This window comes from Clarias gariepinus, unplaced genomic scaffold, assembly GCF_024256425.1.
Source record: "Clarias gariepinus isolate MV-2021 ecotype Netherlands unplaced genomic scaffold, CGAR_prim_01v2 scaffold_38, whole genome shotgun sequence".
Classification (NCBI taxonomy): Eukaryota; Metazoa; Chordata; class Actinopteri; order Siluriformes; family Clariidae; genus Clarias; species Clarias gariepinus.
The window spans coordinates 68047-92465 of NW_026521005.1; the positions used below are offsets into that span (position 1 = coordinate 68047).

A 24419-nucleotide genomic window follows, 5' to 3' on the forward strand; every position below is an offset into this window, starting at 1 on the left:
GAGTGTGTGAGGTAGCTGGAGGTAACTCAGGCTCGGAGTCGGAAGTTTGTGTTGGAGATGGGCTGAGAGTCTCTCTCTCACACACACACACACACACACAGACCCAGCACGACGCGGAGCGGCTTCACTCAGGATTTATAAACTCTGTAAGTCATTTCCGGTGAGTGTGTGTGTGTGTGTGTGTCCGCGCTGTTAGCTTTAGCTCATCTCTTGTAACTAGCGTAGGAGCGCTAAAGGCTAAGCTCGCTAATACACACTTGGGCTCGGCTGCTGGGTGTGCCCGGGGTCACACACACACACACACACACGCGCGCGCGCGCTTTATCTGTTCACTACAGCGGCTATACCGAGGGCACTGCGCGCGCGCGCGTGTGTGTGTGTGTGTGTAACGCACATTAAGGGGAAGGTTCGCTGTGACACACACTCGTCTCCTCACACTCCTCTGCGCCTCCTCAGTCTCACCTGGTGCCAGGTGTGTGTGTGTGTGTGTGTGTGTGTGTGTGACCTGTTCCACCTGGATAAGTCTCCCACAATGACGTCATACAGGGACGGGAAAATTCCCACGCATGCGTTGTGAGTCAGATTTGCGCTAAAAAAAAGGCCCATCATGCATTGCAGGTGCTACAGTCCAGAGACGGGAAGACTAAAGCGCCGCCGCATCACTGTCGCCTCAGTACCAGCACGGCATTGTGGGTAATATCGTTGATCAGGGGACTCCCTCACGCGAGTGAACCTCCGACGGGGAGGTCGTCTCCGAGCTCAACGCACCACGTCTAGGCTCCAGACGGTTTCCCGGGCGTGCGCGTCCGAACACCGTGTGATGTGCATTAAGCTGTGAGAAATGTGTTTAAGACGTCCTACAGGTCCGCTCTCAGGTTTCAGCCCTGACGGTAATGTCTTTAGGAGAGGCACGGAGCTCCTTCCTGTCCATCAGCGTCTCTCAGAGCGCCGTCTGCACACCTTCCGACCAATCAGCTGTCAGGACTGACTATGAGTTGAATGTCGATAAATGAACAGCTCATGGTTTTCTTCTTCGTCCTTTTTGTCGCTGGACTTGGCGTCTGAGTCGATGCTGTTTATCTTTTCTTTTTATTTATCAGCGTTTTGCCGCGCGTTCCTGTGTCCGATGGCGTCCGAAAGAAGAAACTGAAAACGAATCAAGCGCATGATGGTGTGAAGATAAGACGTGTCATGTTTGCTCCGTGTGTGTGTGTGTTTTGGCTTGTCTGCAGTGTGGAGAGAGAAAATAAACACACCTCTATCATTCACACCTTTATTCTTTACACAGCTCACCCACAGAACCGCCGCTAACGGCTCTCCACCTCGTCCTCCACCTGACGCCTCATCCGGCGCGCTCAGGTGTCTAACCAACAAAGCAAAATGCGTCATCCTGTAGCAGGGCTCACTTAGATACCGTAAGGGGTTATAAGTGTTTGGACAGTGATACACCTACATCTTTTTTATTTCTGTAAACACTAGCATTACTGTGTACGCGGCGACAGGAGGACAGATGGAGGTTACGCGTGCACATGCTAAAATCTTTGTTTTTTATTTCCTGTGTCGCATCTGACTTTCTGGCTGACTTTGTATGACTGTTTACAAAATTGTCAATTTTTTTGTTTTTTAATAACTTGCACAAATAAAAAAACAGGGTAAAAGGACTTATGTATAACGTGAACAACACAGTGTTACGTAGAATTGAATATGTTTGCTGCTTATAACAAGTTGATTACGAGGAGATGATCAGAGCGCCATCGGAGCAACAAGAACTAGTCAACCACGACGAAAAGGAAGGTACACCTTGTGGTGTTATTTGGTATTACAGTGTAGCATCTGACTGTTACGGGATTTAGGGTGACATAAGATAATAAAACAATGACCTGGCACGTTGGCATTGGGCTTCACTGGCATGGTCTGGGGGGGAGGGGTGTCTCACTGGCATGGTCTCCCACCAGGCCAACTCACATACTCATCAGTTAGTTTCAGATCCACTGCGGTGAGAAAAACACACACACAGACACACACCAACGCTGTCTCACTGTCCCAATACTTCTGAACCTGACTGTATGTGTGAATATAGTGACGTATGTACCTGAGTACTGTAACAGGAGAACACGTAGTTCGGTACTTTCCAGCCCCTGACTGAGACGGTGTGTGAGTGCAGTGCATACTCGTCTCTCTGCAGTGCAGAGTGCACACACACACACACACACACACACACACACACACACACACACACAGAGCAAACTCAGTCCACCTGTGCTCACTTGGTAAACCCACACTTCTCTCTCGCTTCCTTCTGCACGCTCTCACACACACACACACACACACACACACACACACACACACACACGCTGCAAACTTCACAATGCGCTCGAGCAGCAGAGAAGGTGAGAGTGTCCGAGGCAGACAGATTAGTGCGATGATGATGATGATGATGATGATGATGGTTTATGGTGTATCGTTTGTATCCTGAGGTTGATGGTTTTTCCCTTGCTGGCGTGTCCCACAGAGTCAGGGTGGAGGAGAGTGTGAGTGTGTGAGAGATCACACATGTAACCCGACACACTCGCAGCTCCACAACCTGTCAGTCACACTAATGTAACAATCTGTTCAGAGGAGGGTGAATCCTGTAGAGCGATAGTGCCACCCAGGGGTAGGGTGCAGCGCACAGGCTGGAAAGGACTAGAACACAAGGGCACACAAGGAGACAGTGGACATGGGGTCGGGTCCCTGGTCATTATTCTGACTGTGTGTGTGTGTGTGTGTGTATGGAGGGGCGGGGCACTCCGGTGCATCTGTGGAACAATCTCGCTTTAGGAGGCGGAGACTGTACAGACCCAGTGTTCCTCTAAACCGAGGAGACAGGACATGAATTGTGAATGGAGTGTGTGTGTGTGTGTGTGTGTGTGTGTGTGTGTGTGTGTGTGTGTGTGTGTGTGTGCGCGCTGTATGAACGGGAGGGTGGCTCCGCTCCCACATGTGTGGTTCTGGTTCCTGGTATTGTGATGGAGAGCGAGTGTAAAAGCAGAGTGTGTTCCTGATGTGAGGAGGCTGTTGTGTTCTCTTTCACACACACACACACACACACACAGAGAGAGAGAGGTTGTTGTTGTTGAATGTCATGATTTTTCTGTACTCTCCTTGTTCTTAAGTGTGTGTGTGTGTGTGTGTGTGTGTGTGTGTGTTCAGTGTGATGCTCAGACCCAGCGATGCCTTATGTGGATCGGCAGAACCGCATCTGTGGCTTCCTGGACATCGAGGAAAATGAGAACAGCGGCAAGTTCCTGCGCCGCTACTTTATCCTGGACACCATGGAGGGGAGTCTGGTGTGGTACATGGACAACCCGCAGGTACACACACACACACACACACACACACACACTCCTTATACCCTGCGCATGGCTGTAGTCTGAAGGCGGAGTTCTCCTACCTGTTCATCCTCGTCCATGAAGAAGGAACAAACTTTAAATAAACCAAGGAAGGAAAATAGTGAAAGAGAGAGAGAGGGAAGGAAGGAGTGAGGGAGAGAGAGAGGAGGAAGGAGTGGGAGAGAGAGAGGAGGAAGGAGTGAAGGAGAGAGAGAGAGGAGGAAGGAGTGAAGGAGAGAGAGAGAAGGAAGGAGTGAAGGAGAGAGAGAGAGGAGGAAGGAGTGAAGGAGAGAGAGAGAGGAGGAAGGAGTGAAGGAGAGAGAGAGGAGGAAGGAGTGAAGGAGAGAGAGAGAGGAGGAAGGAGTGAAGGAGAGAGAGAGGAGGAAGGAGTGGGAGAGAGAGAGGAGGAAGGAGTGAAGGAGAGAGAGAGAGGAGGAAGGAGTGGGAGAGAGAGAGGAGGAGGAAGGAGTGAAGGAGAGAGAGAGAGGAGGAAGGAGTGAAGGAGAGAGAGAGAGGAGGAAGGAGTGAAGGAGAGAGAGAGAGGAGGAAGGAGTGAAGGAGAGAGAGAGAGAGGAGGAAGGAGTGAAGGAGAGAGAGAGGAGGAAGGAGTGAAGGAGAGAGAGAGAAGGAAGGAGTGAAGGAGAGAGAGAGAGGAGGAAGGAGTGAAGGAGAGAGAGAGAAGGAAGGAGTGAAGGAAGAGCGGCCCAGTGAGCGGAGGTGAAGAAATGTGGTAGAACAGAAGGAAAGAAAGGAGTAAAAAGGAAAGATCAAAGGAAGTGAGGGATAATTAAGAAAGGAGTTAATGATTTATTGATTAATTTAGGGGTGTGTGTGTGTGAGAGGGGAGGAGTTGAGTCACGTACTGACACTCACACTCCTTATTCTCGTTATTAATAAACAATAAACACATTGATTAGTTATAGTAGATAATTTATTCTGTCTCTCTGCAGAACCTTCCAGAAGGAACCCCGTGTGTCGGCTCCCTGAAGCTCACGTACATCTCCAAGGTCAACACCTTCTCTCTCTCTCAAGTCTCTCTCTGTCTCCCTCTGTCTCTCTTTCTCTTTCTTTCTCCACCCCCCTCTCTCTCTCTCTCTTTCTCCACCCCCCCTCTCTCTCTCTCTCTCTGTCTTTCTCCACCCCTCTCCCCCCCTCTCTCTCTCTCTCTGTCTTTCTCTCTTTCTCCCCCCCTCTTTCTCTCTCTTTCTCTATTTCTCCCCCCTCTCTCTCTCTCTGTCTTTTTCTCTTTCTCCCCTCCTCTCTCTCAACTCTGTCTTCCTCTCTTTTCCCCCCTCACTTTCTCTCTCTCTTTCCCTCCGTCTCTCTTGTCTCTCTTATCTCTCTCTCTGTATCTGTCTTTCTTTCTCCCTCTCTCTCTCTTCTGTCTTTCTTCCTCTCTCTCTTGTCTCTCTGTCCCTTTTGTCTCCCTCTCTCTTTTGTCTCTCTCCGTCTCCCTCTCTTTTGTCTCCCTCTCTCTTTTGTCTCTCTCTGTCTCCCTCTCTCTTTTGTCTCCCTCTCTCTCTCTCCCTCTTGTCTCTCTCTCTCGTCTCTCTCTTTTGTCTCTCTCCGTCTCCCTCTCTTTTGTCTCCCTCTCTCTTTTGTCTCTCTCTGTCTCCCTCTCTCTTTTGTCTCCCTCTCTCTCTCTCCCTCTTGTCTCTCTCTCTCGTCTCTCTCTCTTGTCTCTTGTCTCTCTCTCCCTCTGTCTCTCTCTCCCTCTGTCTCTCTCTCTCTCTGTCTCCCTCTGTCTCCCTCCCTCTCTCCTGTCTCTCTCCCTCTCTCTCGTCTCCCTGTCCCTTTTGTTTCCCTCTCTCTTTTGTCTCTCTCTGTCTCCCTCTCTCTCTTGTCTCTCCCTCTTGTCTCTCTCTCTTGTCTCTCTCTCTTGTCTTTCTTATGTCTCTCTCTCTCTCTCTCTCCTTACGATTTCTGCGTGTTGATTAAAGTGTAATTTGTTAATAAAGTGTGTATTGATGTCGTTCCTGCTGCAGGTCAGCGATGCGACTAAACTGCGACCCAAGGCGGAGTTCTGCTTCGGTGAGACGTTTATTCTCTCTGTTTAACGTTTTATTTGGGAAAGTGTCTATATTAGGCTAAGAAACAAACTTCCCAGTCCATCACAGGACACAACACACACACACACACACACACACACCTACCTTCTGAGGAGTCGTGTAAGGTAAGCCTGCTTTTATCAGTGAGTAAGTGTCATATGGGTGAGCTGTACCAGTGAGGGGACGTGTTAGTGAATCATATCAGAGAGTCATTTGTGTCAGTGAATAAATGAATCATAACAGTGAGTGAATCATATCAGGGAGTCATTTGTGTCAGTGAATGAATGAATCATAACAGTGGGTGAATCATATCAGGGAGTCATTTATGTCAGTGAATGAATGAATCATAACTGAGTGAATCATATCAGAGAGTCATTTGTGTCAGTTAATAAATGAATCATAACAGTGGGTGAATCATATCAGGGAGTCATTTGTTTCAGTGAATGAATAAATCATAACAGTGAGTGAATCATATCAGCGAGTCATTTGTGTCAGTGAATGAATGAATCATAACTGAGTGAATCATATCAAGGAGTCATTTGTGTCAGTGAATGGATGAATCATAACAGTGAGTGAATCATATCAGAGAGTCATTTGTGTCAGCGAATAAATGAGTCATAACAGTGAGTGAATCATATCAGAGAGTCATTTGTGTCAGCGAATAAATGAATCATAACAGTGAGTGAATCATATCAGAGAGTCATTTGTGTCAGTGAATAAACAAATCATGACAGTGATTCATTCATATTGAAGAGTGAATCGAATGAGTAAATGAGTCATAGTAAGTGATTCATATAAATGAATGAATCATACTAGAGAGAGAATCATATCAGTGAGTGAGTGAATCGTACAGGCGTAATGAGTCGACAGTACAGTTTAGAGTCAGCAGGTATTCGGGAGCCTCACCCCTGTGGTTTACCACGCACGCTCCGGAGGGACCGTCCTGCTCTCAATAGCAGGAAACAGTTCCCTGACCTTACGTTGACCTTTCCCTGGAGCTGCTGACTTCCACACAGGATGCTGAAGTTCAGATCCGAAACTCCTCGGGAGTGTTTATAGATTCTTATTAAATATTCACATCTATTTGATTATCTTTAGAAATAAAAGGTTAAACACAAGCGATAAGGGTTCAACAGGGCGAGCTTTTCAGTGCCGTGACCCAGTTCTTTAAGGGTGTGTGTGTGTGTGTGTGTGTGTGTGTGTGTGTACATGCAGTAATTCATGTAGACTGAGGTGACTCAGGCTTTGCAGTTGATTCCCAGCCAAACAGTTTCCTGTTTCGGATTACGCGAGTGTTTAGTTCAGGAGACGCGTTGGTGTATTAATAGAATAAAGCGGAGGATGTAGCCAGTGGACAGTTGAGCGCGGTATTAGCCCCTCCTCTCTCCAGTTCTGACGTTTAAGGTAAACTGACGGTAGGTAAGGTAATAAAATAACGCTGAATAAGCTGGTTAAACACATTCGTACTGACTGTAACTGACACTGACGAGTTTTAATAAACTTCATGGTGTGTTTAAAAAGCCGTACCCTGGACACGTACCTGCTCGTCCCACACACCTGAGCTGTCAATCTGCACACTTCACTCAGGGTGGTGTTTGTGCACAGACCTTTTCATCTGGTTCTGTAAATGCTGTGTGTGAGATAGAGGCAGGGTTGTGTAACTGCTGCTCTGATTACCTCTCACACACACTCTCTCTCCCTCTCTCTTCCCCTCCAGTTATCAACGCAGGAATGAGGAAGTTCTACCTGCAGGCCAACGATAAGCAGGACCTGGTGGAGTGGGTGGCTGTGCTCAACAACGCCACCAAGATCACGGTGAGTGAGGAGGAGTGTGTGTCTTAAGAGGTTCAGTTAACGGGTGTCTTGTAGGAGTGACTGATCTGTATTATGAAATGAGTGAATCATATTGAATCAATGAATCAGTGAATCTTATCAGTAAGGGAGTCACACAGAGGTACCTCGCTATACAAACGCCCCGCCTCACCAACATTAAGCTCTGAGATTTTGTCGAATTTTGCTTCATCATGTGACGTGTTTTTGGCATACGGGTGGCCGAACCGAAGTCGCGCGAGACGTTCAACACTCGTTTGCTTCAGCGTAAAGCCAAGTGAAGGGAGTTTACGTAGTTTAGTGTAAGATTTAGTGAAGACGTACTGTAGCACCGCAGGTCCAGAGAATGTTATCAAGGCCGGTGGTGTGAGGAAAAGCAGCCGGTGCCGAGAGGAATCATAAATTAAAGTTAAGTGGGGTTTAATGTCTGTTTATTTTAGATTTTACTTCATTTACATGTCTTTCTTTAATTGCTTTTACAAGTAAAGATATGATTATAGTGTTGGAAATTGGCAATATTGGTAATATTTTTGGGTGACTGGAACAGATTTTTTATGCATTTACATTATTTATGAACAAATCCGTTTCACATTACAACGTTTCCCCTTAAGAACTGTCCTCCAGAACAGATTAAACTCGTACGCCGAGGCACTGCTGTATGAGTGAGTGAATCAGAGCAGAGTGTGAATTAAATCAGAAAGTGACACGTATCTGTTAATGAAGAGATCGTAACGTATGAGATCGTAAACCTCAATCGTGAATGAGTTTCTGACTGAGTGAATCATATCGTTAAGTGAATTGTATTCGAGTGCAGGGCTCGAAATTGCGACCATTTTGGTCGCATATGCTCCCGAAATTTCATCTATGCGACCTCAACATATATTTGGGAGCATTGGTGCGAGTGCATGTAATTGTTGCCGTGCGACCTGTTTTAATTTCTCTACAAATTAAACAGATTAATACGATGACAGTATGTATGTGTTCTGTGCGCTGAATGATGATACGATGACGTTCTGCCGTTGAGATTTTAGATTGGTTAATAATACAGTAGCTGTCAATCATTCAGTCAGGTAACGGCGCTAACTACAGCGGGGAAATTTCAATTTAAAGAGGTGAAGAAGAGGGAAAATGAAAAGAACACTGACTGATATATTTTGCAAACCACATAATGTTACAAATAAGGGCGCTGGATGATAGTGTACCTGGATTATAGTGATGTAGTGAATGTTTATTCACCAGCCGAAAAGGTGGTGTACAGTTTTCGGAGGGATTGGCTGAAAGACTTCGAGTGGCTCCGCTGTGAAAATGGCTCTATGCACTGCATTCACTGTAAAACCTGTGGGACGGAGTTTGCAGGTAACACAGCGTTCACCACTGAATCTACGCACTTTAAGCGCGAGAGCTTGGTCAAACACGGTGAGAGTGTCAAACACAAGAAATGTAGGGACAAGTGTGTAGCAAAAAGTTTAGTTTCAACAGGTTCGATCGTTGAGGCTTTTAATCGTCAGGATACTGCCAGCCGTCCCGCGCAGTTGGCAGAACTGGTTTAACACGGCATACACTATCGCCAAAAAGAGCTCGTCTTTACTAAATTTTAACCCCATGTTGCATGAAAAGAACGTTATTGCCAGGGGTGTAGATTTAGGGTGGACGGAGGGGATGTGTCCCCACCAATATCCTCCGTCCATTAAAATGTCCCCACCAATAATTTAATCCACTTAAAAAAAATCGTGCTGTCAACATTAACCTAGACACGCAGAAAGGGATAAATCACGTTCTCTCCTTGAGTCGTCCCGCCCCCTAAACACATATGAACATTTTGATTGGCTGTGCCTTTCCCTGCTCTCATGTGAGAGCCTATGGCTGCGTTCAGATACAAGCAGCACCAAATGAAGTGCACTTTTTTTCCTTGCAAGAAGGTGTGTTGGGTGATGTACATGTGAGGATGGCGGCAGCAAAAAAAAGAGAAAAAAAAGCTGGACATAAGAAGCTTTTTTTTTTTTAAAGAAAAGTGTAAGTCACTGTAAGTTCGCTAGTGAATCTATCAAAGTCCATCAAAGTAACGACAACAGTTAACGTTAATGCTAGTTTTATTTATTTTTATTTTTTTTACCGCTTTGACTCACATTCATTATAGCAGGACAGGCTACAGTCTGTGAATACGGACTTAAAAATAACAGCAGATTAAACAGCTAAATGTAAAAGTATAAATATGATCCCTGTCAGTTCTCCTAATCTAATGACGACTATTTGTCAGAAATCAGTCTTGTGAAAGAAATTGATGTGCTACATAGTAAAATTGCCATGACTAGAATTTTGTTGACGGTTCACCAATAGACAATCCGCTTCGCACAAATAATTTTTAAAATGCATTCACTGACTTGGCAAACATTAATGATTTGATTCGAGATTTGCACACTAAGACTCAGAAAAAGTGAAATAAAATGATTGCTGTTTAAATGGCATGTGTTTATCCTGTTTTGTCAGGTGACAGAACCTAAACAACTGTGCTGTATATCAGACAGCGATGGAGAGATGGGTCTTTTTGAAGTCATATTGATTCCTTTTGATTGTGTAAAACTGCTTTGCGAAAATGTCAATTGTTAAAAGCGCTGTACAAATAAAATTTAATCGAATTGAATGTTGGTGAGCGAATCGTGTCAGTGTGATTGAGTGAATCAGATCAGTGAGTGATTTGCATTAAAGGTTAGCGAGCTTAGCAGCGTGCTTTAAGGGCGAGTGTCGTATAAAGGGACGTCACGTGATCGAGAACGCAACGTTTCCACCCTTTTCCTTCGTCCTGTCTTCACTGAGTCTCTGCTGTAACGTCTGAACAAGAACTCACCGGTTTCACCAACATTCCACATTATTACATGTAATTATAAACACATAAAAGTCCAGAGTGATGTTTTTACAGCATGTAGCTAGAGTATAAGAGGAATACTTTAAAAAAATCAGCAGCTCTGCTCCATTACAGCACCATGGAGTTGATTGTTTTCTTTTTAACAGCAACACACTACTGTATAAATATCATTCAGTTTAAGATTAAATACACACATGTTCATCTGATAAACAGACAGACAGGACACGTCATGGTAGGGTAGGTAGGTGATGGGAGTAGGACAGGGGGGTAAGAGTCTGAGGCAGGTATGACAGTGAGATGGCTGTAGGATGATTGGCGGTGGTTTAGAGTGCAGTGGAAGTGGGTTAATGTGATTGCTGGGTTCATCACAGCCTGATAAAAGCTCATTATCGATCCTGTGTGTGTGTGTGTGTGTGTGTGTGTGTGTGTGTGTGTGTCAGAGCACTGTGCCCCGCCCTTTTACCCCGCACTTCCTGACCTGTTCCCCTCCCTGTCCTAGTGAAGTCAGAGTGGGGACACACAGGGGCGGTGCTGCAGGAATCAGCCAATCAGACACAAGCTGGTTTATTCCTGACGCTACAGCAGTTATATTTATCTCCAGTGTGTTTAGCGTCAGCGTCATGTTCCTGTTATCACTTACACTACAGCAGCTGTAAACGTCCCCCCGTCACCAGCGTCTCTTTATTTTCTCGGAGTAAGAAATATATATATATATTTTTAATGGTTTTGTTACCAAGCAACCACAGTGTGATAAACACTGACCTGACCGTGTACAAGATCTGATCTAAAAGTCCTCGAAGCTATTTTTCTAAGTGAGAAGGAGAGTCGGGGGATTTCTTCTTCTTCTTCTTCTTCTAGTTCTAGTTCGTTCAGTGAGGAGGGAACACGCCACACGGAGGCGGAAAGGGAGAATCAGCGCGGGTCGTTCATTAACAGACGACAAACAATACGCAGAGACGCGTAATCAGGAGATCTGATCTAATCTGATGGTCACGCCGTGTGAGAGGGATTTTCTCAGATTAGAAGTTTGTCTTCGCCGAGGATCAGAAGCTTCCAGAACACAGAGTGGGAATTTCTCCTCTCGTCCTCTAGTCTTTTTTTTCCCCTCCCTGAGGCAGTCTGTGCAACAGATGTGTCTCTCCACACCCTTCACACACACACACACACACACACGCGCGCAGTGTGTACAGTTGTCACGACAGGCAGGAAAAAGCCCATTGCCTTCTGTAAAAAAAAAAAAAAAACCTGTCGACGTTTTTCCTGCTCTGATTTCTTGTTGCTCTTCGTTTCCTCTTTTGAGTCACTCGCCTTTTTTTCTTTTTGCTTTTTTTCCCTCTCTTATTGTCTGTGCTTTCACACTGTAACCATTCTCCTGAAATTAGTCAGAGGGGGGAAAAAAGCCTCCCCACACACACACACATATACACACACACACACACACACACACACACACACACACACACACACACACAGAGGCTCTTGTAAACTTCCACTCTGTCCCTCGGGCTCCAGAGGAACGCAGGCCCATAAACGCGGTGTGTAAAAGACTCGTCCACGGGGCTGTAATTCCTCACTACTGATCCGGAGGGCGTCGCCTCGTCACTATAAACGTTAATGCTTCGATAACGGAATCTCGTGATGTCACCCTGCGAATGAGCTGTTGATTTAGAAAGCGCCCCTCGCCCCTCGCCCCTCCTACCTTCAGTACCTTCAGTAGCTTCCCATAACCGCAATGTTTTATTCAAACCAAGACTTTGACACTGAGGTTAGGGCAGGTTCTGAGATTGAAACTCGCACCCCGCTGGTCACGGGTAACGGTAGTTAACTTACCCCTTAAGGCTGCCGGGTGTTGGGCGTGTCTTAATCCTGTCTCTGTGTTCTGCAGGTGCCCAAATCATCTGATCAGAGCGGGCAGAACCCGGCCGAGGCCTGCGTGGAGGTTCTGGGTGCCATGAAGCAGGTCTCGTACAAGACGGAGATCATCGGAGGAGTTCCCATCATCACCACCACGCAGGTCAGTGTAGTGACGCCTGAGCTCGAGGAACCGTGGTTCATCTACAGCAGAGGTGTGAGACGCAGGAGACAGGGACTCTGAGGAGATAAAGTCTGCTCTCTTTACAACAAAACAGAATAATGTTCTCCTGCTCTGTGTGTTTGCTGAAGCGTGTGTACACACACACACACACACACACACTTCTTATTGTGTGTTAATTAAACAAGCTTATGTGTGTGTGTTAAACGTTTGTAACTTTCAGCGTGTCTAAAGCTCATCCTGAAAACAAAAAAATAAAAATAAATGTCTTGAAGGTTGTGTGTGTGTGTGTGTGTGTGTGTGTGTGTGTGTGTGTGTGTGTGTGTGTGTGTAGGAGAAGGGCGAGGGGCAGAATGGGGCAGAGAGAGGGGCGCTGAGGAAGCCCCACCCCCAGACGCCGTACTACCTGAGCCGAGCCGCCCAGGACCAGTCTGTGGTGAAGGCCGGCTTCTGTGTCAAACAGGGCGCGGTGGTGAGTCGACACACACTCCCTAATGTCCGGCTCCATTCACCGGGTGCCAAAACTTACGTCAGGATTTACTCCTCAGCTCTTCAGATCCTCATCTTCTGACTTAATCTCCTCATTTCCTCTCTCTTCTCCTTTCATTAAGTCCTCGTATTTGTCTCATGTCCCCATGTTCTCATGTCCCCATGTTCTCATGTCATCTCCCCATGTTCTCATTTCATGTCCCCATGTTCTCATTTCATGTCCCCATGTTCTCATGTCCCCATGTTCTCATGTCATCTCCCCATGTTCTCATTTCATGTCCCCATGTTCTCATGTCATGTCCCCATGTTCTCATGTCCCCATGTTCTCATTTCATCTCCCCATGTTCTCATCTCATCTCCCCATGTTCTCATCTCATCTCCCCATGTTCTCATCTCCCCATGTTCTCATGTCATCTCCCCATGTTCTCATGTCATCTCCCCATGTTCTCATGTCATCTCCCCATGTTCTCATCTCATCTCCCCATGTTCTCATGTCATCTCCCCATGTTCTCATGTCATCTCCCCATGTTCTCATCTCATCTCCCCATGTTCTCATCTCCCCATGTTCTCATCTCCCCATGTTCTCATGTCATCTCCCCATGTTCTCATTTCATGTCCCCATGTTCTCATTTCATGTCCCCATGTTCTCATGTCCCCATGTTCTCATGTCATCTCCCCATGTTCTCATTTCATGTCCCCATGTTCTCATGTCATGTCCCCATGTTCTCATGTCCCCATGTTCTCATTTCATCTCCCCATGTTCTCATTTCATCTCCCCATGTTCTCATCTCATCTCCCCATGTTCTCATCTCATCTCCCCATGTTCTCATCTCCCCATGTTCTCATGTCATCTCCCCATGTTCTCATGTCATCTCCCCATGTTCTCATGTCATCTCCCCATGTTCTCATCTCATCTCCCCATGTTCTCATGTCATCTCCCCATGTTCTCATCTCATCTCCCCATGTTCTCATCTCCCCATGTTCTCATCTCCCCATGTTCTCATGTCATCTCCCCATGTTCTCATGTCATCTCCCCATGTTCTCATCTCATCTCCCCATGTTCTCATCTCCCCATGTTCTCATGTCATCTCCCCATGTTCTCATCTTCCTACATCTGTGTATTCTCACGTTTTCGTCTCATCTCTCCTCATCTCATCTCTCCTCATCTCGTCTTCTCAGAGTCGGGTTACACACGTGACTCGGCTGGTTCAGATGATTAAAATCACCTGCATGTAGTTGATCTTAGCGTCTGAGACACGGGGTTTCTCCAGCGTCTAGACGACCAAATGTGAAATAAAACACTAATAAGAGTCTCTCGTCTCCTCTCCTAGGGTTAGCGATACATAACCGTCTTATTAATTACTGATCCTTTACAAGGTCATTCATTTTTTTTTTACAGTTCTGAGGTGTGTGTAATTTAACTAGTAAAGTAATGTAGTGTGTGTGTGTGTGTGTGTGTTCTTCAGATGAAAAACTGGAAGAGACGATACTTCATGTTGGACGACAACGCAATCAGTTATTTTAAGTCAGACCTGGTGAGTTTTTATTTCTCTCTCTCTCTCTCTCTCCCTCTTTCGTATTTTTTTTTGTCTCTCTCTTTCTTTCTGAAACACACAGAGCCAGACTAACACTCAGACTAACACTCAGACTAACACTCAGACTAACACTCAGACCTAACACTCAGACCTAACACTCAGACCTAACACTCAGACCTAACACTCAGACCTAACACTCAGACCTAACACTCAGACCTAACACTCAGACCTAACACTCAGACCTAACACTCAGACCTAACACTCAGACCTAACACTCAGACTAACACTCAGACTAACACTTCTCTACACTTGTTACTGTCTCACTGGAACTGGTCTGAAGCTGTGTACGTGCTGCCATCCGTGTGTGTGTGTGTGTGTGTGTGTGTGTGTGTGTGTGTTTAGCCAGTCTGCTGTTCCAGCATGTTGGAATACGTGTTGTGAATTCCATTCCTCCTGGTTGGTGTGTGTGTGTTATAGTCTGTAGTTTACAGGTCAGAGCTTGTCATTGCTTACACACACACACACACACACACACACACACACAAGTATTCAGAAGAGATAAGTTGATTGTTTTTGCCGTCAGTCTACAAACACACACACACACACACACACTCTCTCTCCTCACACACAGACACCTATAAGACATTTTGATTCCTACACATTTCACACACACCTCCATCATTTTAATTGTTTAAAGCTGCTTTGCGACAGTGACAATTAGGAAACACTGGGGTCTGATCACACCACACACACACACACACACACACACACACACACACACACACACACCACTCACACACTCACACACACACACACACACACACACACACACACACACACACAAACTATAAATACCAGTTAAAGTACGTATAAATGACTCTCCACAAATAGACAGAAATATTTATTATATTTACATTCATTCACAGACTGAAGCTGCATTTACAGATCATTAGTGAACATTCCTGCATTTAAATCAACCCTACAGTCACGTGTGTGTGTGTGTGTGTGTGTGTGTGTGTGTGTGTGTATATACAGAGTCAGCCAAAAGAATGTATACACACTTCAGGGTATAATATAATAGTATGATGTATAATATATTAATATAATACCAATAATTTTATCCTGTATACAAATATGTAACATTTTGCGATAAATTTAGTATTAAAATATACAAGTTTTTTATTAGCTAAATTTAATCCTAGTTAAATGTAATTTTCTATTGTATTTTTTTTATTTCTTTTATTTATATTTCTTTTTTTATTATAAGTTTTAATTCTTGAATTTTTCTTTTCCTGAAGTGTAGCCATTTTTTTTGACTGACTCTGTAATGTATGTATATGTATACACACACACACACACACACACACACACACACACACACGTTCCGTCCTGTTTATAAGTTGGATTTGTTTGTAAGTCCAACAAAGTAAGTCTTACACCCATCTCACCCACATGGAGTCAGCGCGGTTTCGTGTGATGCTCGTCAGTACGGCAAATCTTTCCGTGTGAAAAATTCAACATGTTTATTATTTTGGCCGGTTCTCATGGAAGCTTGTGGACCGCGTGGAACCTCGCGGAGCATTGGACGGTCACCCGTGGACTCTGTTTTGTTGTGGATTTATGAAATTTAGATTATTGACCATCAGGACAGACAGTTTTTATCATTGCTCTCCTGAACTGATTTATTGAAACCGGTGAGGCTGACTCACACATGCACACACACACACACACACACACACACACACACACACATATATAATTAACCAGACTTTTTATACATTCACTTATACACTGAGAATATTGTTTATAATTGTAAATGTTGGAATCTGGTGCACTGCAGTGTCTGTTGTTTGTACGAAACACGTGAGCTACTTCCGCGATTTGTTCACATCTGTTAATGTTTATAAATAGCAGTTTGTTCGTATCTGCGGAAATTCGTAACTCAAATGTTCATAAGTCTGTAGATATCTCAGTGGGATAAAGAGATTCTGTGGAGTTAACAAGGCCTCTGGTTCCTGCCCTTCACAGGGGAGTTAAACTCATTAGAGCTGTGTATGGTTACACATATTAGATATATAAATATATTTGAGTTTTAAAGCTATAATGGTTAGTGATGTGGCATGTGTACGCACACACACACACGCACACACACACACACACACACATGCAGATGTAATAACATAATCACCTTCAGTCATTCTGTTGAGTTTCTGCTCATGTGATGATTGGCTGAAAGTGTAGAAGACGTCTAATGAATTTAATCTCGTATATACACACACACACACACACACACACACACACGTGCAGGGATGTTGACACAAGTCGAGTGGTTTGTAAAATCAGTTTTTATCAGTCTGTAAATGAATAGAGTAAGAAACATCTCTGTATGTTGCTGTGGAGAGTCCAACAAAATACACACGTGAAACAGGACACTGATCTGACTGTCTGTGAGGGAGCACTCTCCGTGACCAGGTCGTGTGTGTGTGTGTGTGTGTGTGTGTGTGTGTGGACCTGGCAGACGGAGTAAAGCTGTGTGTGAGACTCTGAGTGTTCCTAAGAGCATGGTGCACTCAGGCAGGGTGAATCAGAGTGTGTGTGGAACCAGCAGGACGCAGTAAACCCATAAGCTCAGGACTGGACCGGACCCAGGTCCAGAGAGATGTATTTAAACACACGTGCCTATATTAATCCGTTCCCCATACAACTTCCTGTTTCCTCTGTCTTTTATTTTTAGGAGAGAGAGCCGCTGCGTGTTATTCCCCTGAAGGAGGTAACTAAAGTCCAGGAGTGTAAACAAAGGTCAGTGTCAGACCTGGGGGAAGTGCGAGTGTGTGTGCATCTGTGTCAGTGTGTGTGTGCGAGTGTGCGCGCGCATGTAGGTGTGTGTGTGTGTGTGCAAGAGAGTGTCTTGAGAAGGTGATGTAATCTCTCTCTCTCTCTCTCTCTCAGTGATTTGCTGATGAGGGATAACCTCTTTGAGCTCGTCACTACCTCAAGAACGTTTTACATTCAGGTGAGGGGGAGAGGAGGGGTTGGGTTCTAATCTCACAATCAGCACCTCAGTCTGTCTAATGAGGAACTACAGCATAAGCAGAGGATCTGGCTCTATCTCTTCTACCCTGACACTATTTTTTCTCACTTCATTATTAGACTGACAGCCCGGAGGAGATGCACAACTGGATCAAGGCCGTTTCAGGAGCGATCGTAGCTCAGCGAGGCCCCGGCCGCTCCGCTGCCTCGGTACATACCCCACACCCCTCCTCAGTCACACCTCGTTAGCGCTTCCTGACTGGATTATCTGAAATTTAAAAGTGCCTACAGGTTAATGGCGATCTCTCCTTACCTGAGACGTGAATAAACCGCTCATATTTATCAGGTAAAGCTGAGGACCGCCTCATTTATATAGCTAGACACGTGAACACGTGCAAACACGGAATAATACCCGGAATAATACCCCAGCTCCAACACTTCTGGAGGTTCCAGAGCTCGATGTGGTGATGTGGTGATGTGGTGTGTGTGTGTGTGTGTGTGTGTGTGTGTGTGTGTGTGTGTGTGTGTGTGTGATGCTCATACTGCATCAGAGGTTATAGACGAGTAAAGCCGGGATGTGTTGATACTCGTCCTGGTGTCTGATCCAGTCCAAGCTCACTTACTCATGAGCACGCTCAGGTACCGACCTCTAGAACACACACCAACTCCTGACGATATGTAGCGGTCGAAACGACAGCGTCGTCCTACAGTACAGACGTCTTCAACATAAACCTCAGCAGCTGATCCCCAATACAACAAACTAAATCAGACTGTTCAGCTAACGTGGCTAACTCCAGCGCTTCGGTTATATAACGCGCTGTTAGACCAGAGAGACGAGATTAAATTTAATATTCTGTCATTAACACTGCCGAATAAACCAGACTTTTTACAACAGCGTCCACATAGTTGGAGAGCTGATGTCTTAGTCCCTTATTGAGATTCATGATCCAGGGGTCTCTATCGGCGTGACGAATATTTACACTCGTTAATAACAGAATAATAACAGGAGTAGAGAGTAAAAAAAAAAAGTGTTGTATAAAATAAGTGTACGTAAAATAAAAGTGTGCAGACATTCAGTCAAACATAAAGTGAGACTCGTGGACATTATTAAAATGTTACATTAAATAAATTAATTAATTTAAAAAAAGCATATATACGCTTTGTCTCTGTCTGTTTTTGTCTGTCTGTCTCCGTCCGTTTATCTCTCTGTGTCTGTCTGTCTCTCTCTCTCTCTCTCTCTCTCCCCCTGTCTCTCTGTCTCTCTCTCTCTCTCTCTCTCTCTCTCTCTTTTTCCTCCCTCTCTGTTTCTCCCCCCCCTGTCTCTCCCCCCCTGTCTCTCTGTCTCTCTCTCTCCCCCCTGTCTCTCTCTCTCCCCCCCTGTCTCTCTGTCTCTCTCCCCCCTGTCTCTCTCTCTGTCTCTCTCTCCCCCTGTCTCTCTGTCTCTCTCTCTCTCTCTCTCTCTTTCCTCCCTCTCTGTTTCTCTCCCCCCTGTCTCTCTGTCTTTCTTTCTCTGTCCCTCTCTGTCTCCTAATCAAGCTGTGCGCTATGTTGTTGCAGATGCGTCAGGCCAGAAGGTTCTCGAACCCTTGTATTCAGAGGTATACGTCCCGCAGTGGCGAACGCAGCACGTATGTGTTGAGATCGCAGCCCACCTCCCCCTGGCCTTCCCTTCCTCTGTTTGTTTGCATCCCAGCTCCGAGTATAACGCAGTAGAGCTTCCATAGATCTATTAGATCTGATTAGTTTTTTTTTTTTTTTTTCCGCTTCCCTGCTTTTTTAACCCACAGAAAATACCAAAAGCAAACAGACTGACTAAAATCCACTCTCATGTCACGCCTGAATGACTTCTGATCCACGACGCCGTGTCACGTGCCATGCTGCGCCGTGAGCGCTGCTCTCTTACACTGACACTTCCATCCATCCATCCATCCATCCATCTGTCAATCAACCCATCAGTCTCACTCCTTCTCCAGCATTTCTCCATCACAGCTGTTTGTTCTCAGACTAAAAGGAAAAGCAGACGGCTCCGTGTTCCTTTCTGTCTTCATTTTTCATTTTAGCAGAAACTTTTACATGATGTTCAAAATATTATATTTGTGTTTTTTTACAAACACCTTCCCAGTTCGTGGTGATGATAAAAATATAAATATATCCACGAGCTGTGATCGGGGGATGGGTGGGGGTCGTGGACAGGAGGATAAGAAGCTCTTGCTGACTGTCAGATTTCTCTTCTCAGGTTCAGGTGCTGTTACCGAATTATGTGTGTAAGATGTTTTAATTTAATGAGAAGAAAACACACAGTTCCAGTACGGAGCTCTGTCTTTACCTTTGGTGCTTCGGCCCCTTATCAAACGCTGCTCTTTCTTCTTATTACATTACACATTTTACACATGAAACTTGTCTAGCCTCCGGGTTCTGGGGTCGAATCCCAAGTAGTGTTAAATGGAGAGCTAGTGCACTACAAACCCCCTTGTTCCACACACCAAGTAGTGCCCTTGATCAGGGGTTAGAGAGGAATTTGGGATTCAGCCTTGTGTTAGATGCTAGTTAGCTTTGTAGCTAAGCGTTCACAGAGGCGATTGAGAAGGACTTAGAAGTGATTAGTGCAGAGACGGCGTGTTGTTTAAGACGCCATAACGTTATCAGATGTGTGTTCTTACTGAAAGTGCTTCTGTGACTGGGTGTGAATGTGGGTTTAGTCAGACAGCTGCTCTCTCCTCAGTACTGCGGACCGTACAGACCTACTCTCACCCACGCTGAGACACACAGGTAGTGTCATTAACCACTGGACAACACCTGGGACACGCCCACTCATACACAGAGTTACACCTCACAGTGCTGTTACTGTCTGTTATCAGCACTCTGGGAATATCCCTAAGAGAGATCTTATAGATCTACATAAAGTCTTAATGATATTTAAATTTCCTGCAGGAGCCGAGGGTTTGTGTGTGTTTTTTTTTTTTTTTTTTTCTCTCTCTCTGTTTCCAGAAGTGAAAGGGAAGTTATGCTTCTGGTTTAATAAAAAAAAAAAGAAAACGGACAGTTTAAAAATAAGAAGTCTTGTTCCTCTTCCACTTACTGTTTATAATCTTATATCACATTTTACAGAATACTGATGTAGTGATAAGGTGGACGTGTGATTGTGTTAAGTTAAAGAGGTGTAAATAGTTTTACAATAATGGTGTAAATAGAGTATTTTATCGACTGGATGGTGTAGTTGCTGCTCGCCGTACACTCGTCTGTGTAGTGTCGTACACACACACACACACCTGGCTGTGTGTGTGTGTTCTCTAGTTGTGTGTTGTCCGGATGCGCGGAGTGTTTTAATTCACTGGTACGGTACCGCCTCGTGTCCTCTAGTAGTCGTAGTAGGACGAGCCCCGGGTGTGGAACGATCTTCTCCTTTTCTCTCCCTGTGATCCTCAGCTTCTGTCATCATTCACCCCGAGCACACCATCCTGTTCACGCTGCACACTCAGCCATTAGTGGTTTAAGTTTTATATAACCGTTAATATATACATATATACATGTGTCTCATGATGTTCGTAGTTCACTTCCGGCAATGCTAACGCGTTAACCTAGCGGTAACCCTTAATGGCTTTGCGCTACGTTTTCACTTTATCTGCATGTGCGCTATCCCCTCGTCACACGTCTGAAAGCCTGGGTTTGACTAAACCCCCGTCTCCTTCTAACTCTTCCTTTTAAAGACTTCAGCCTGCTACTTTCAGGCCTCGCACTGAGCTTCACTCATCTGAATGCAGATGATCATCAATATTATTATTATAATTATAATAAGATCTGCTTCACATCACTCTGTCGTAGTTGAAGCTGCCGCTGCTCCTGACGCTGCCGTTCTCTGAGCTTCAGCACTGATAATGAAGCTGCCCCTTCCTGAGCTTTAACAGCACCAGCGTATGCTTTCCTCACGCTACACCAGCACTACCACCGAAGCTGCCACTCCTTAAGCTTCTCCTGCCACTAGCTCTGTGGCTGCCACTCCCCTGCTGCTGTAGCTGCCACTTCTCAAAACATAAACCAGCACTTTGAGCTGCCACTAAGCTTCTGCTTTCTCCTAAAGCTGCTGTTAGCTCTGAAGCTTCACTTCCTGCCTGAGCAGATTATAGAAACGTTACCGTGTGTTTTATCACTGACTGAATTATTGTTGTTATTTTCTTTTCTCTTTTTTTCTTTTCCTTTTCTCCCCCTTCTGCTCCCTCCCCTGTACAGGAGCGTCGTGAGCACGGCTCCGTCTTTTACTGCAGCGAGCAAGGCCCCCCAGTCCCTCGCTCACCCATCTCCGCCGAACTCCACTTCCCAGAATGCACCTTCCCAGCGGGCCATCAGCATGGCGTGGGACGAGCCGGACCTCAGCGGCCTCCTGCGGGGCAGCCCGCGCTCACGGCTGTCGCTCCAGGAGGCTCCTCGCCTTTTCTTCAAGTAAGCGATAGCGGCGAGGCGGCGTCGCCCTGGGAGCGGAGGAACAGCCCAGAGATCTGCCCCGCTGCCGTTAACGACTCGGACGAAATGCAAATTACGGAGGTGTAGAATGAAACCCAGAGCCACGCCCACACCGAGACACAACACGGCGCAGACTGACCGGCGCGCTCCAGACGGCCGCCGGTCTGTATGTGCAGCACAAAGTGGACACGGTAACACAATCAGAACTGTAAGAGGACACACAGGGACTCACACAACACGCGGGATTTAAACCTCCGGGGGTTTTCTGATCAGCGCCCCCAGACACACGCGCCTTCTGGTGAAGACAGTTTGCGAGGGATTGACCTGAAAACGTTTGTTTATCCCCCCTCCCATTTTAAGCACAAACTCCTCACCAGACCGAACGAAACGGCTTCAGAACCGAAGACTCGACAACGGAGACTTTGGAACGAAATTAAATGATTAATTTTTTTCCTCTACACCTTCTCTCTCATGGGGTACAGATAGGTTTCTTCCTGTCCTGGTGTTTTTTGCCTCCTAATACATTCAGTTGCAGTTCTCCCTGTTAAACTGAATGGGGCGCCGTTTTCTGCTTCTCTTAAATCATTTTATTTAGTTTTTAATGTTTCAGGACGTTCAATGTGAGAGTTTCCATGTCGCATCAAATCTCCAACAAGTCAGTACCACTACCTGTAAGATAAAAATATTTTGGAGAAGACGTTGTTTTATTTAAAGATCTGGACATACACACGCACACTGACTGTAACTATAGAATTTATTTTAGAGCAGAATCAAAGGACAAACACTTTTGTTTGTTTTTGTCAGGTTTTTTTTTTTCTTCTGGTGTTCGTGAAAAGCACCAGGACGCACATCTGCTCCGTACGGTGAGCTCGTGACCACGCCTGTGCAAGGTGCTGGGTAACGTCATGGCGCCGTCGCTGGAGAGAATCACACTGAGAGCTTTACACGGTGACGCCTCGGACCTGCCAGGTGTCGTCACTCCGACACTCACCAGGAACACAACTGGGATGATGAACACATCTGTCTGGAATGATTGACAGTTGTGTATGTATAGTGAACGCCTCGCGCCCCACGCCTGGAAGCCCTCCCCCCCCCCCCAACCTAACACGGCAACGTTTCGGGTACGGCGCTCTCATCCGGACTCGACAGACGAGCTCCGTTCATGTGAAACTAAATTTATAAATACACGTATAGAATTAAACCCAGTTAAATGTGATGATGAGTTTTTACAGGTCTGGAGAGCGGTGAAGACACACATCCCGCTGAACCTTGTGAGTCCTGATGTTACGACAGACAGACGGACGGACCGCTTCCCCTGAAACTGTCGATCTGACGCCGGAGGAGAGCGACTGTACACTCTGCTTAGCGTATTGTTAATAATAAGAGCACACTAACTCCACACTAACGTTAGTCGTTGTTTTGATCCCGTAATCGTTTAATAACCGCTCCACCCCGCCCAGGACCAGCGTCTTTATGTTGTAGTTTTGTCAGAATTGTTTGTTTGTTTTTGTAAAGATTTTTACCTGACGGGACGGAACTTCTGTCGCTCTGCACCGCGGTGGCGGTTCACCCGTCGACCGCGCCACACAAGTCCGCTGTTAAGTGCCTGCATAGTTTCCTTGTGACTACAAGCTAATTTAGATTTCTCGAGTTGTGAACCTGACATTTGTAAATCGTGTGCATTTATTTATTATGTGAAAGAGTTTAAAAATTAAAACTGACCAATTTTAAATAGTGCACTGCGTGTCTTGTCTTTTGTCTCCTGCTAATATCTTTATAAGTTTCTTTAAGCAATGAAAATCCTTCCTCTTGCGAGTCAACACTGCCACACCCTCTGAAGCTGCCACTACCCAAGGGTCTACCACCACTTTTTACTGCCAGTAAAGTTTCTATTCCCAATGTTTTAGTCCCAGTGATGCTGCCACTCTAAAGTGTTTACTGCTATTAAAAAAAAAGTTTGTAGACAAGAACAATATCACTTGAAACTTGAAACAGAATTTCATTCCTGATGACAGTAAAGCAGTGTTTCCCAGCGTCTGAGCCCCCTATTGGCTCGTAAGGGTCCTGCAGGTCAGCCACGTGAGGTCATTTATAACAAATAAATAAAAATTTAATAATTTGGTTTCAAATCCCCATAAAATACTTCTGATTGTGTATTTACATATAAAAAGTAACATGAACTCCATAAAGCAAAGCCATGGGATTTAAGTAGCGTGATATTCACTGATCTTAGCCGCGTGCAGTGATCAGAGTCGATTAAAGGACGCAGAAGAGGTTCACTTGCTCACACTGGGACGCAGACTTCTTAATTTTGTGAACAGCTGCAATTCTGGCCTTAACAATTTGTGTTTGTACAGTAGAACAAGAAGGTTAACAGCACCATCAGTGACTTTTATCCTTTTCAGGTCATTTTGTTATCTGATCTCTAAAACACACAAGTCTGAGTTTGAGAAACACTAACGTTGGTGTTCACAGTCGGCCATCTTGTGTGCTGTTCAGTGTTTGTGGAATTTGAGTTTGGGTGTTATGATGTGCGCACACTGCCCTCTACAGATCACTGGTCCTATTTACACACACACACACACACACCCTGTGAACAAGCCTGGACTTACCCCTCACCGTGGCCCTGGGTGGCATTCAGCCTAGATCTGGGCAAGTGTGTGTGTTCTGTGAACAGCGTTTTGTGGGTCAGAGGTCAAGCTTACAGCAGAAGTTAAATAGGCTCTAGCACTACCTCTGGACTTTTGACCTCACCAGACCATG

The 24419-nt window shown here is 45.5% G+C and overlaps 1 protein-coding gene across 4 annotated transcripts; it reads left to right on the forward strand.

Moving 5' to 3' along the window:
• Positions 1 to 23393, forward strand: plekha1b (pleckstrin homology domain containing, family A (phosphoinositide binding specific) member 1b). 4 transcript variants are annotated; one of them, XM_053490999.1, is made up of 13 exons: positions 1 to 146; positions 3193 to 3353; positions 4322 to 4378; positions 5357 to 5402; positions 7137 to 7234; positions 11998 to 12126; positions 12479 to 12616; positions 14100 to 14168; positions 16903 to 16967; positions 17118 to 17181; positions 17319 to 17408; positions 18756 to 18826; positions 21426 to 23393. In XM_053490999.1, exons 2-13 carry the CDS (start codon positions 3213 to 3215, stop codon positions 21637 to 21639), a joined length of 1182 nt encoding a protein of 393 aa, XP_053346974.1. In that variant the 5' UTR covers positions 1 to 146; positions 3193 to 3212; the 3' UTR covers positions 21640 to 23393. The 4 variants fall into 4 exon arrangements, with proteins under 4 accessions (XP_053346974.1, XP_053346976.1, XP_053346973.1 ...); XM_053491001.1 differs by having other exon boundaries at positions 18756 to 18796; XM_053490998.1 differs by lacking the exon at positions 18756 to 18826 and having other exon boundaries at positions 1 to 160.
• Positions 23394 to 24419: the final 1026 nt, after the last annotated feature.

Excerpts from the sequence above, each read along its gene's own strand:
- plekha1b (XM_053490998.1), top strand. The coding sequence starts at position 3,213 with ATGCCTTATGTGGATCGGCAGAACCGCATCTGTGGCTTCCTGGACATC. Across the intron at positions 3,354-4,321 it reads GGTACATGGACAACCCGCAG|AACCTTCCAGAAGGAACCCC; the intron begins GTACACACACAC and ends GTCTCTCTGCAG. Across the intron at positions 7,235-11,997 it reads ACAACGCCACCAAGATCACG|GTGCCCAAATCATCTGATCA; the intron begins GTGAGTGAGGAG and ends TGTGTTCTGCAG.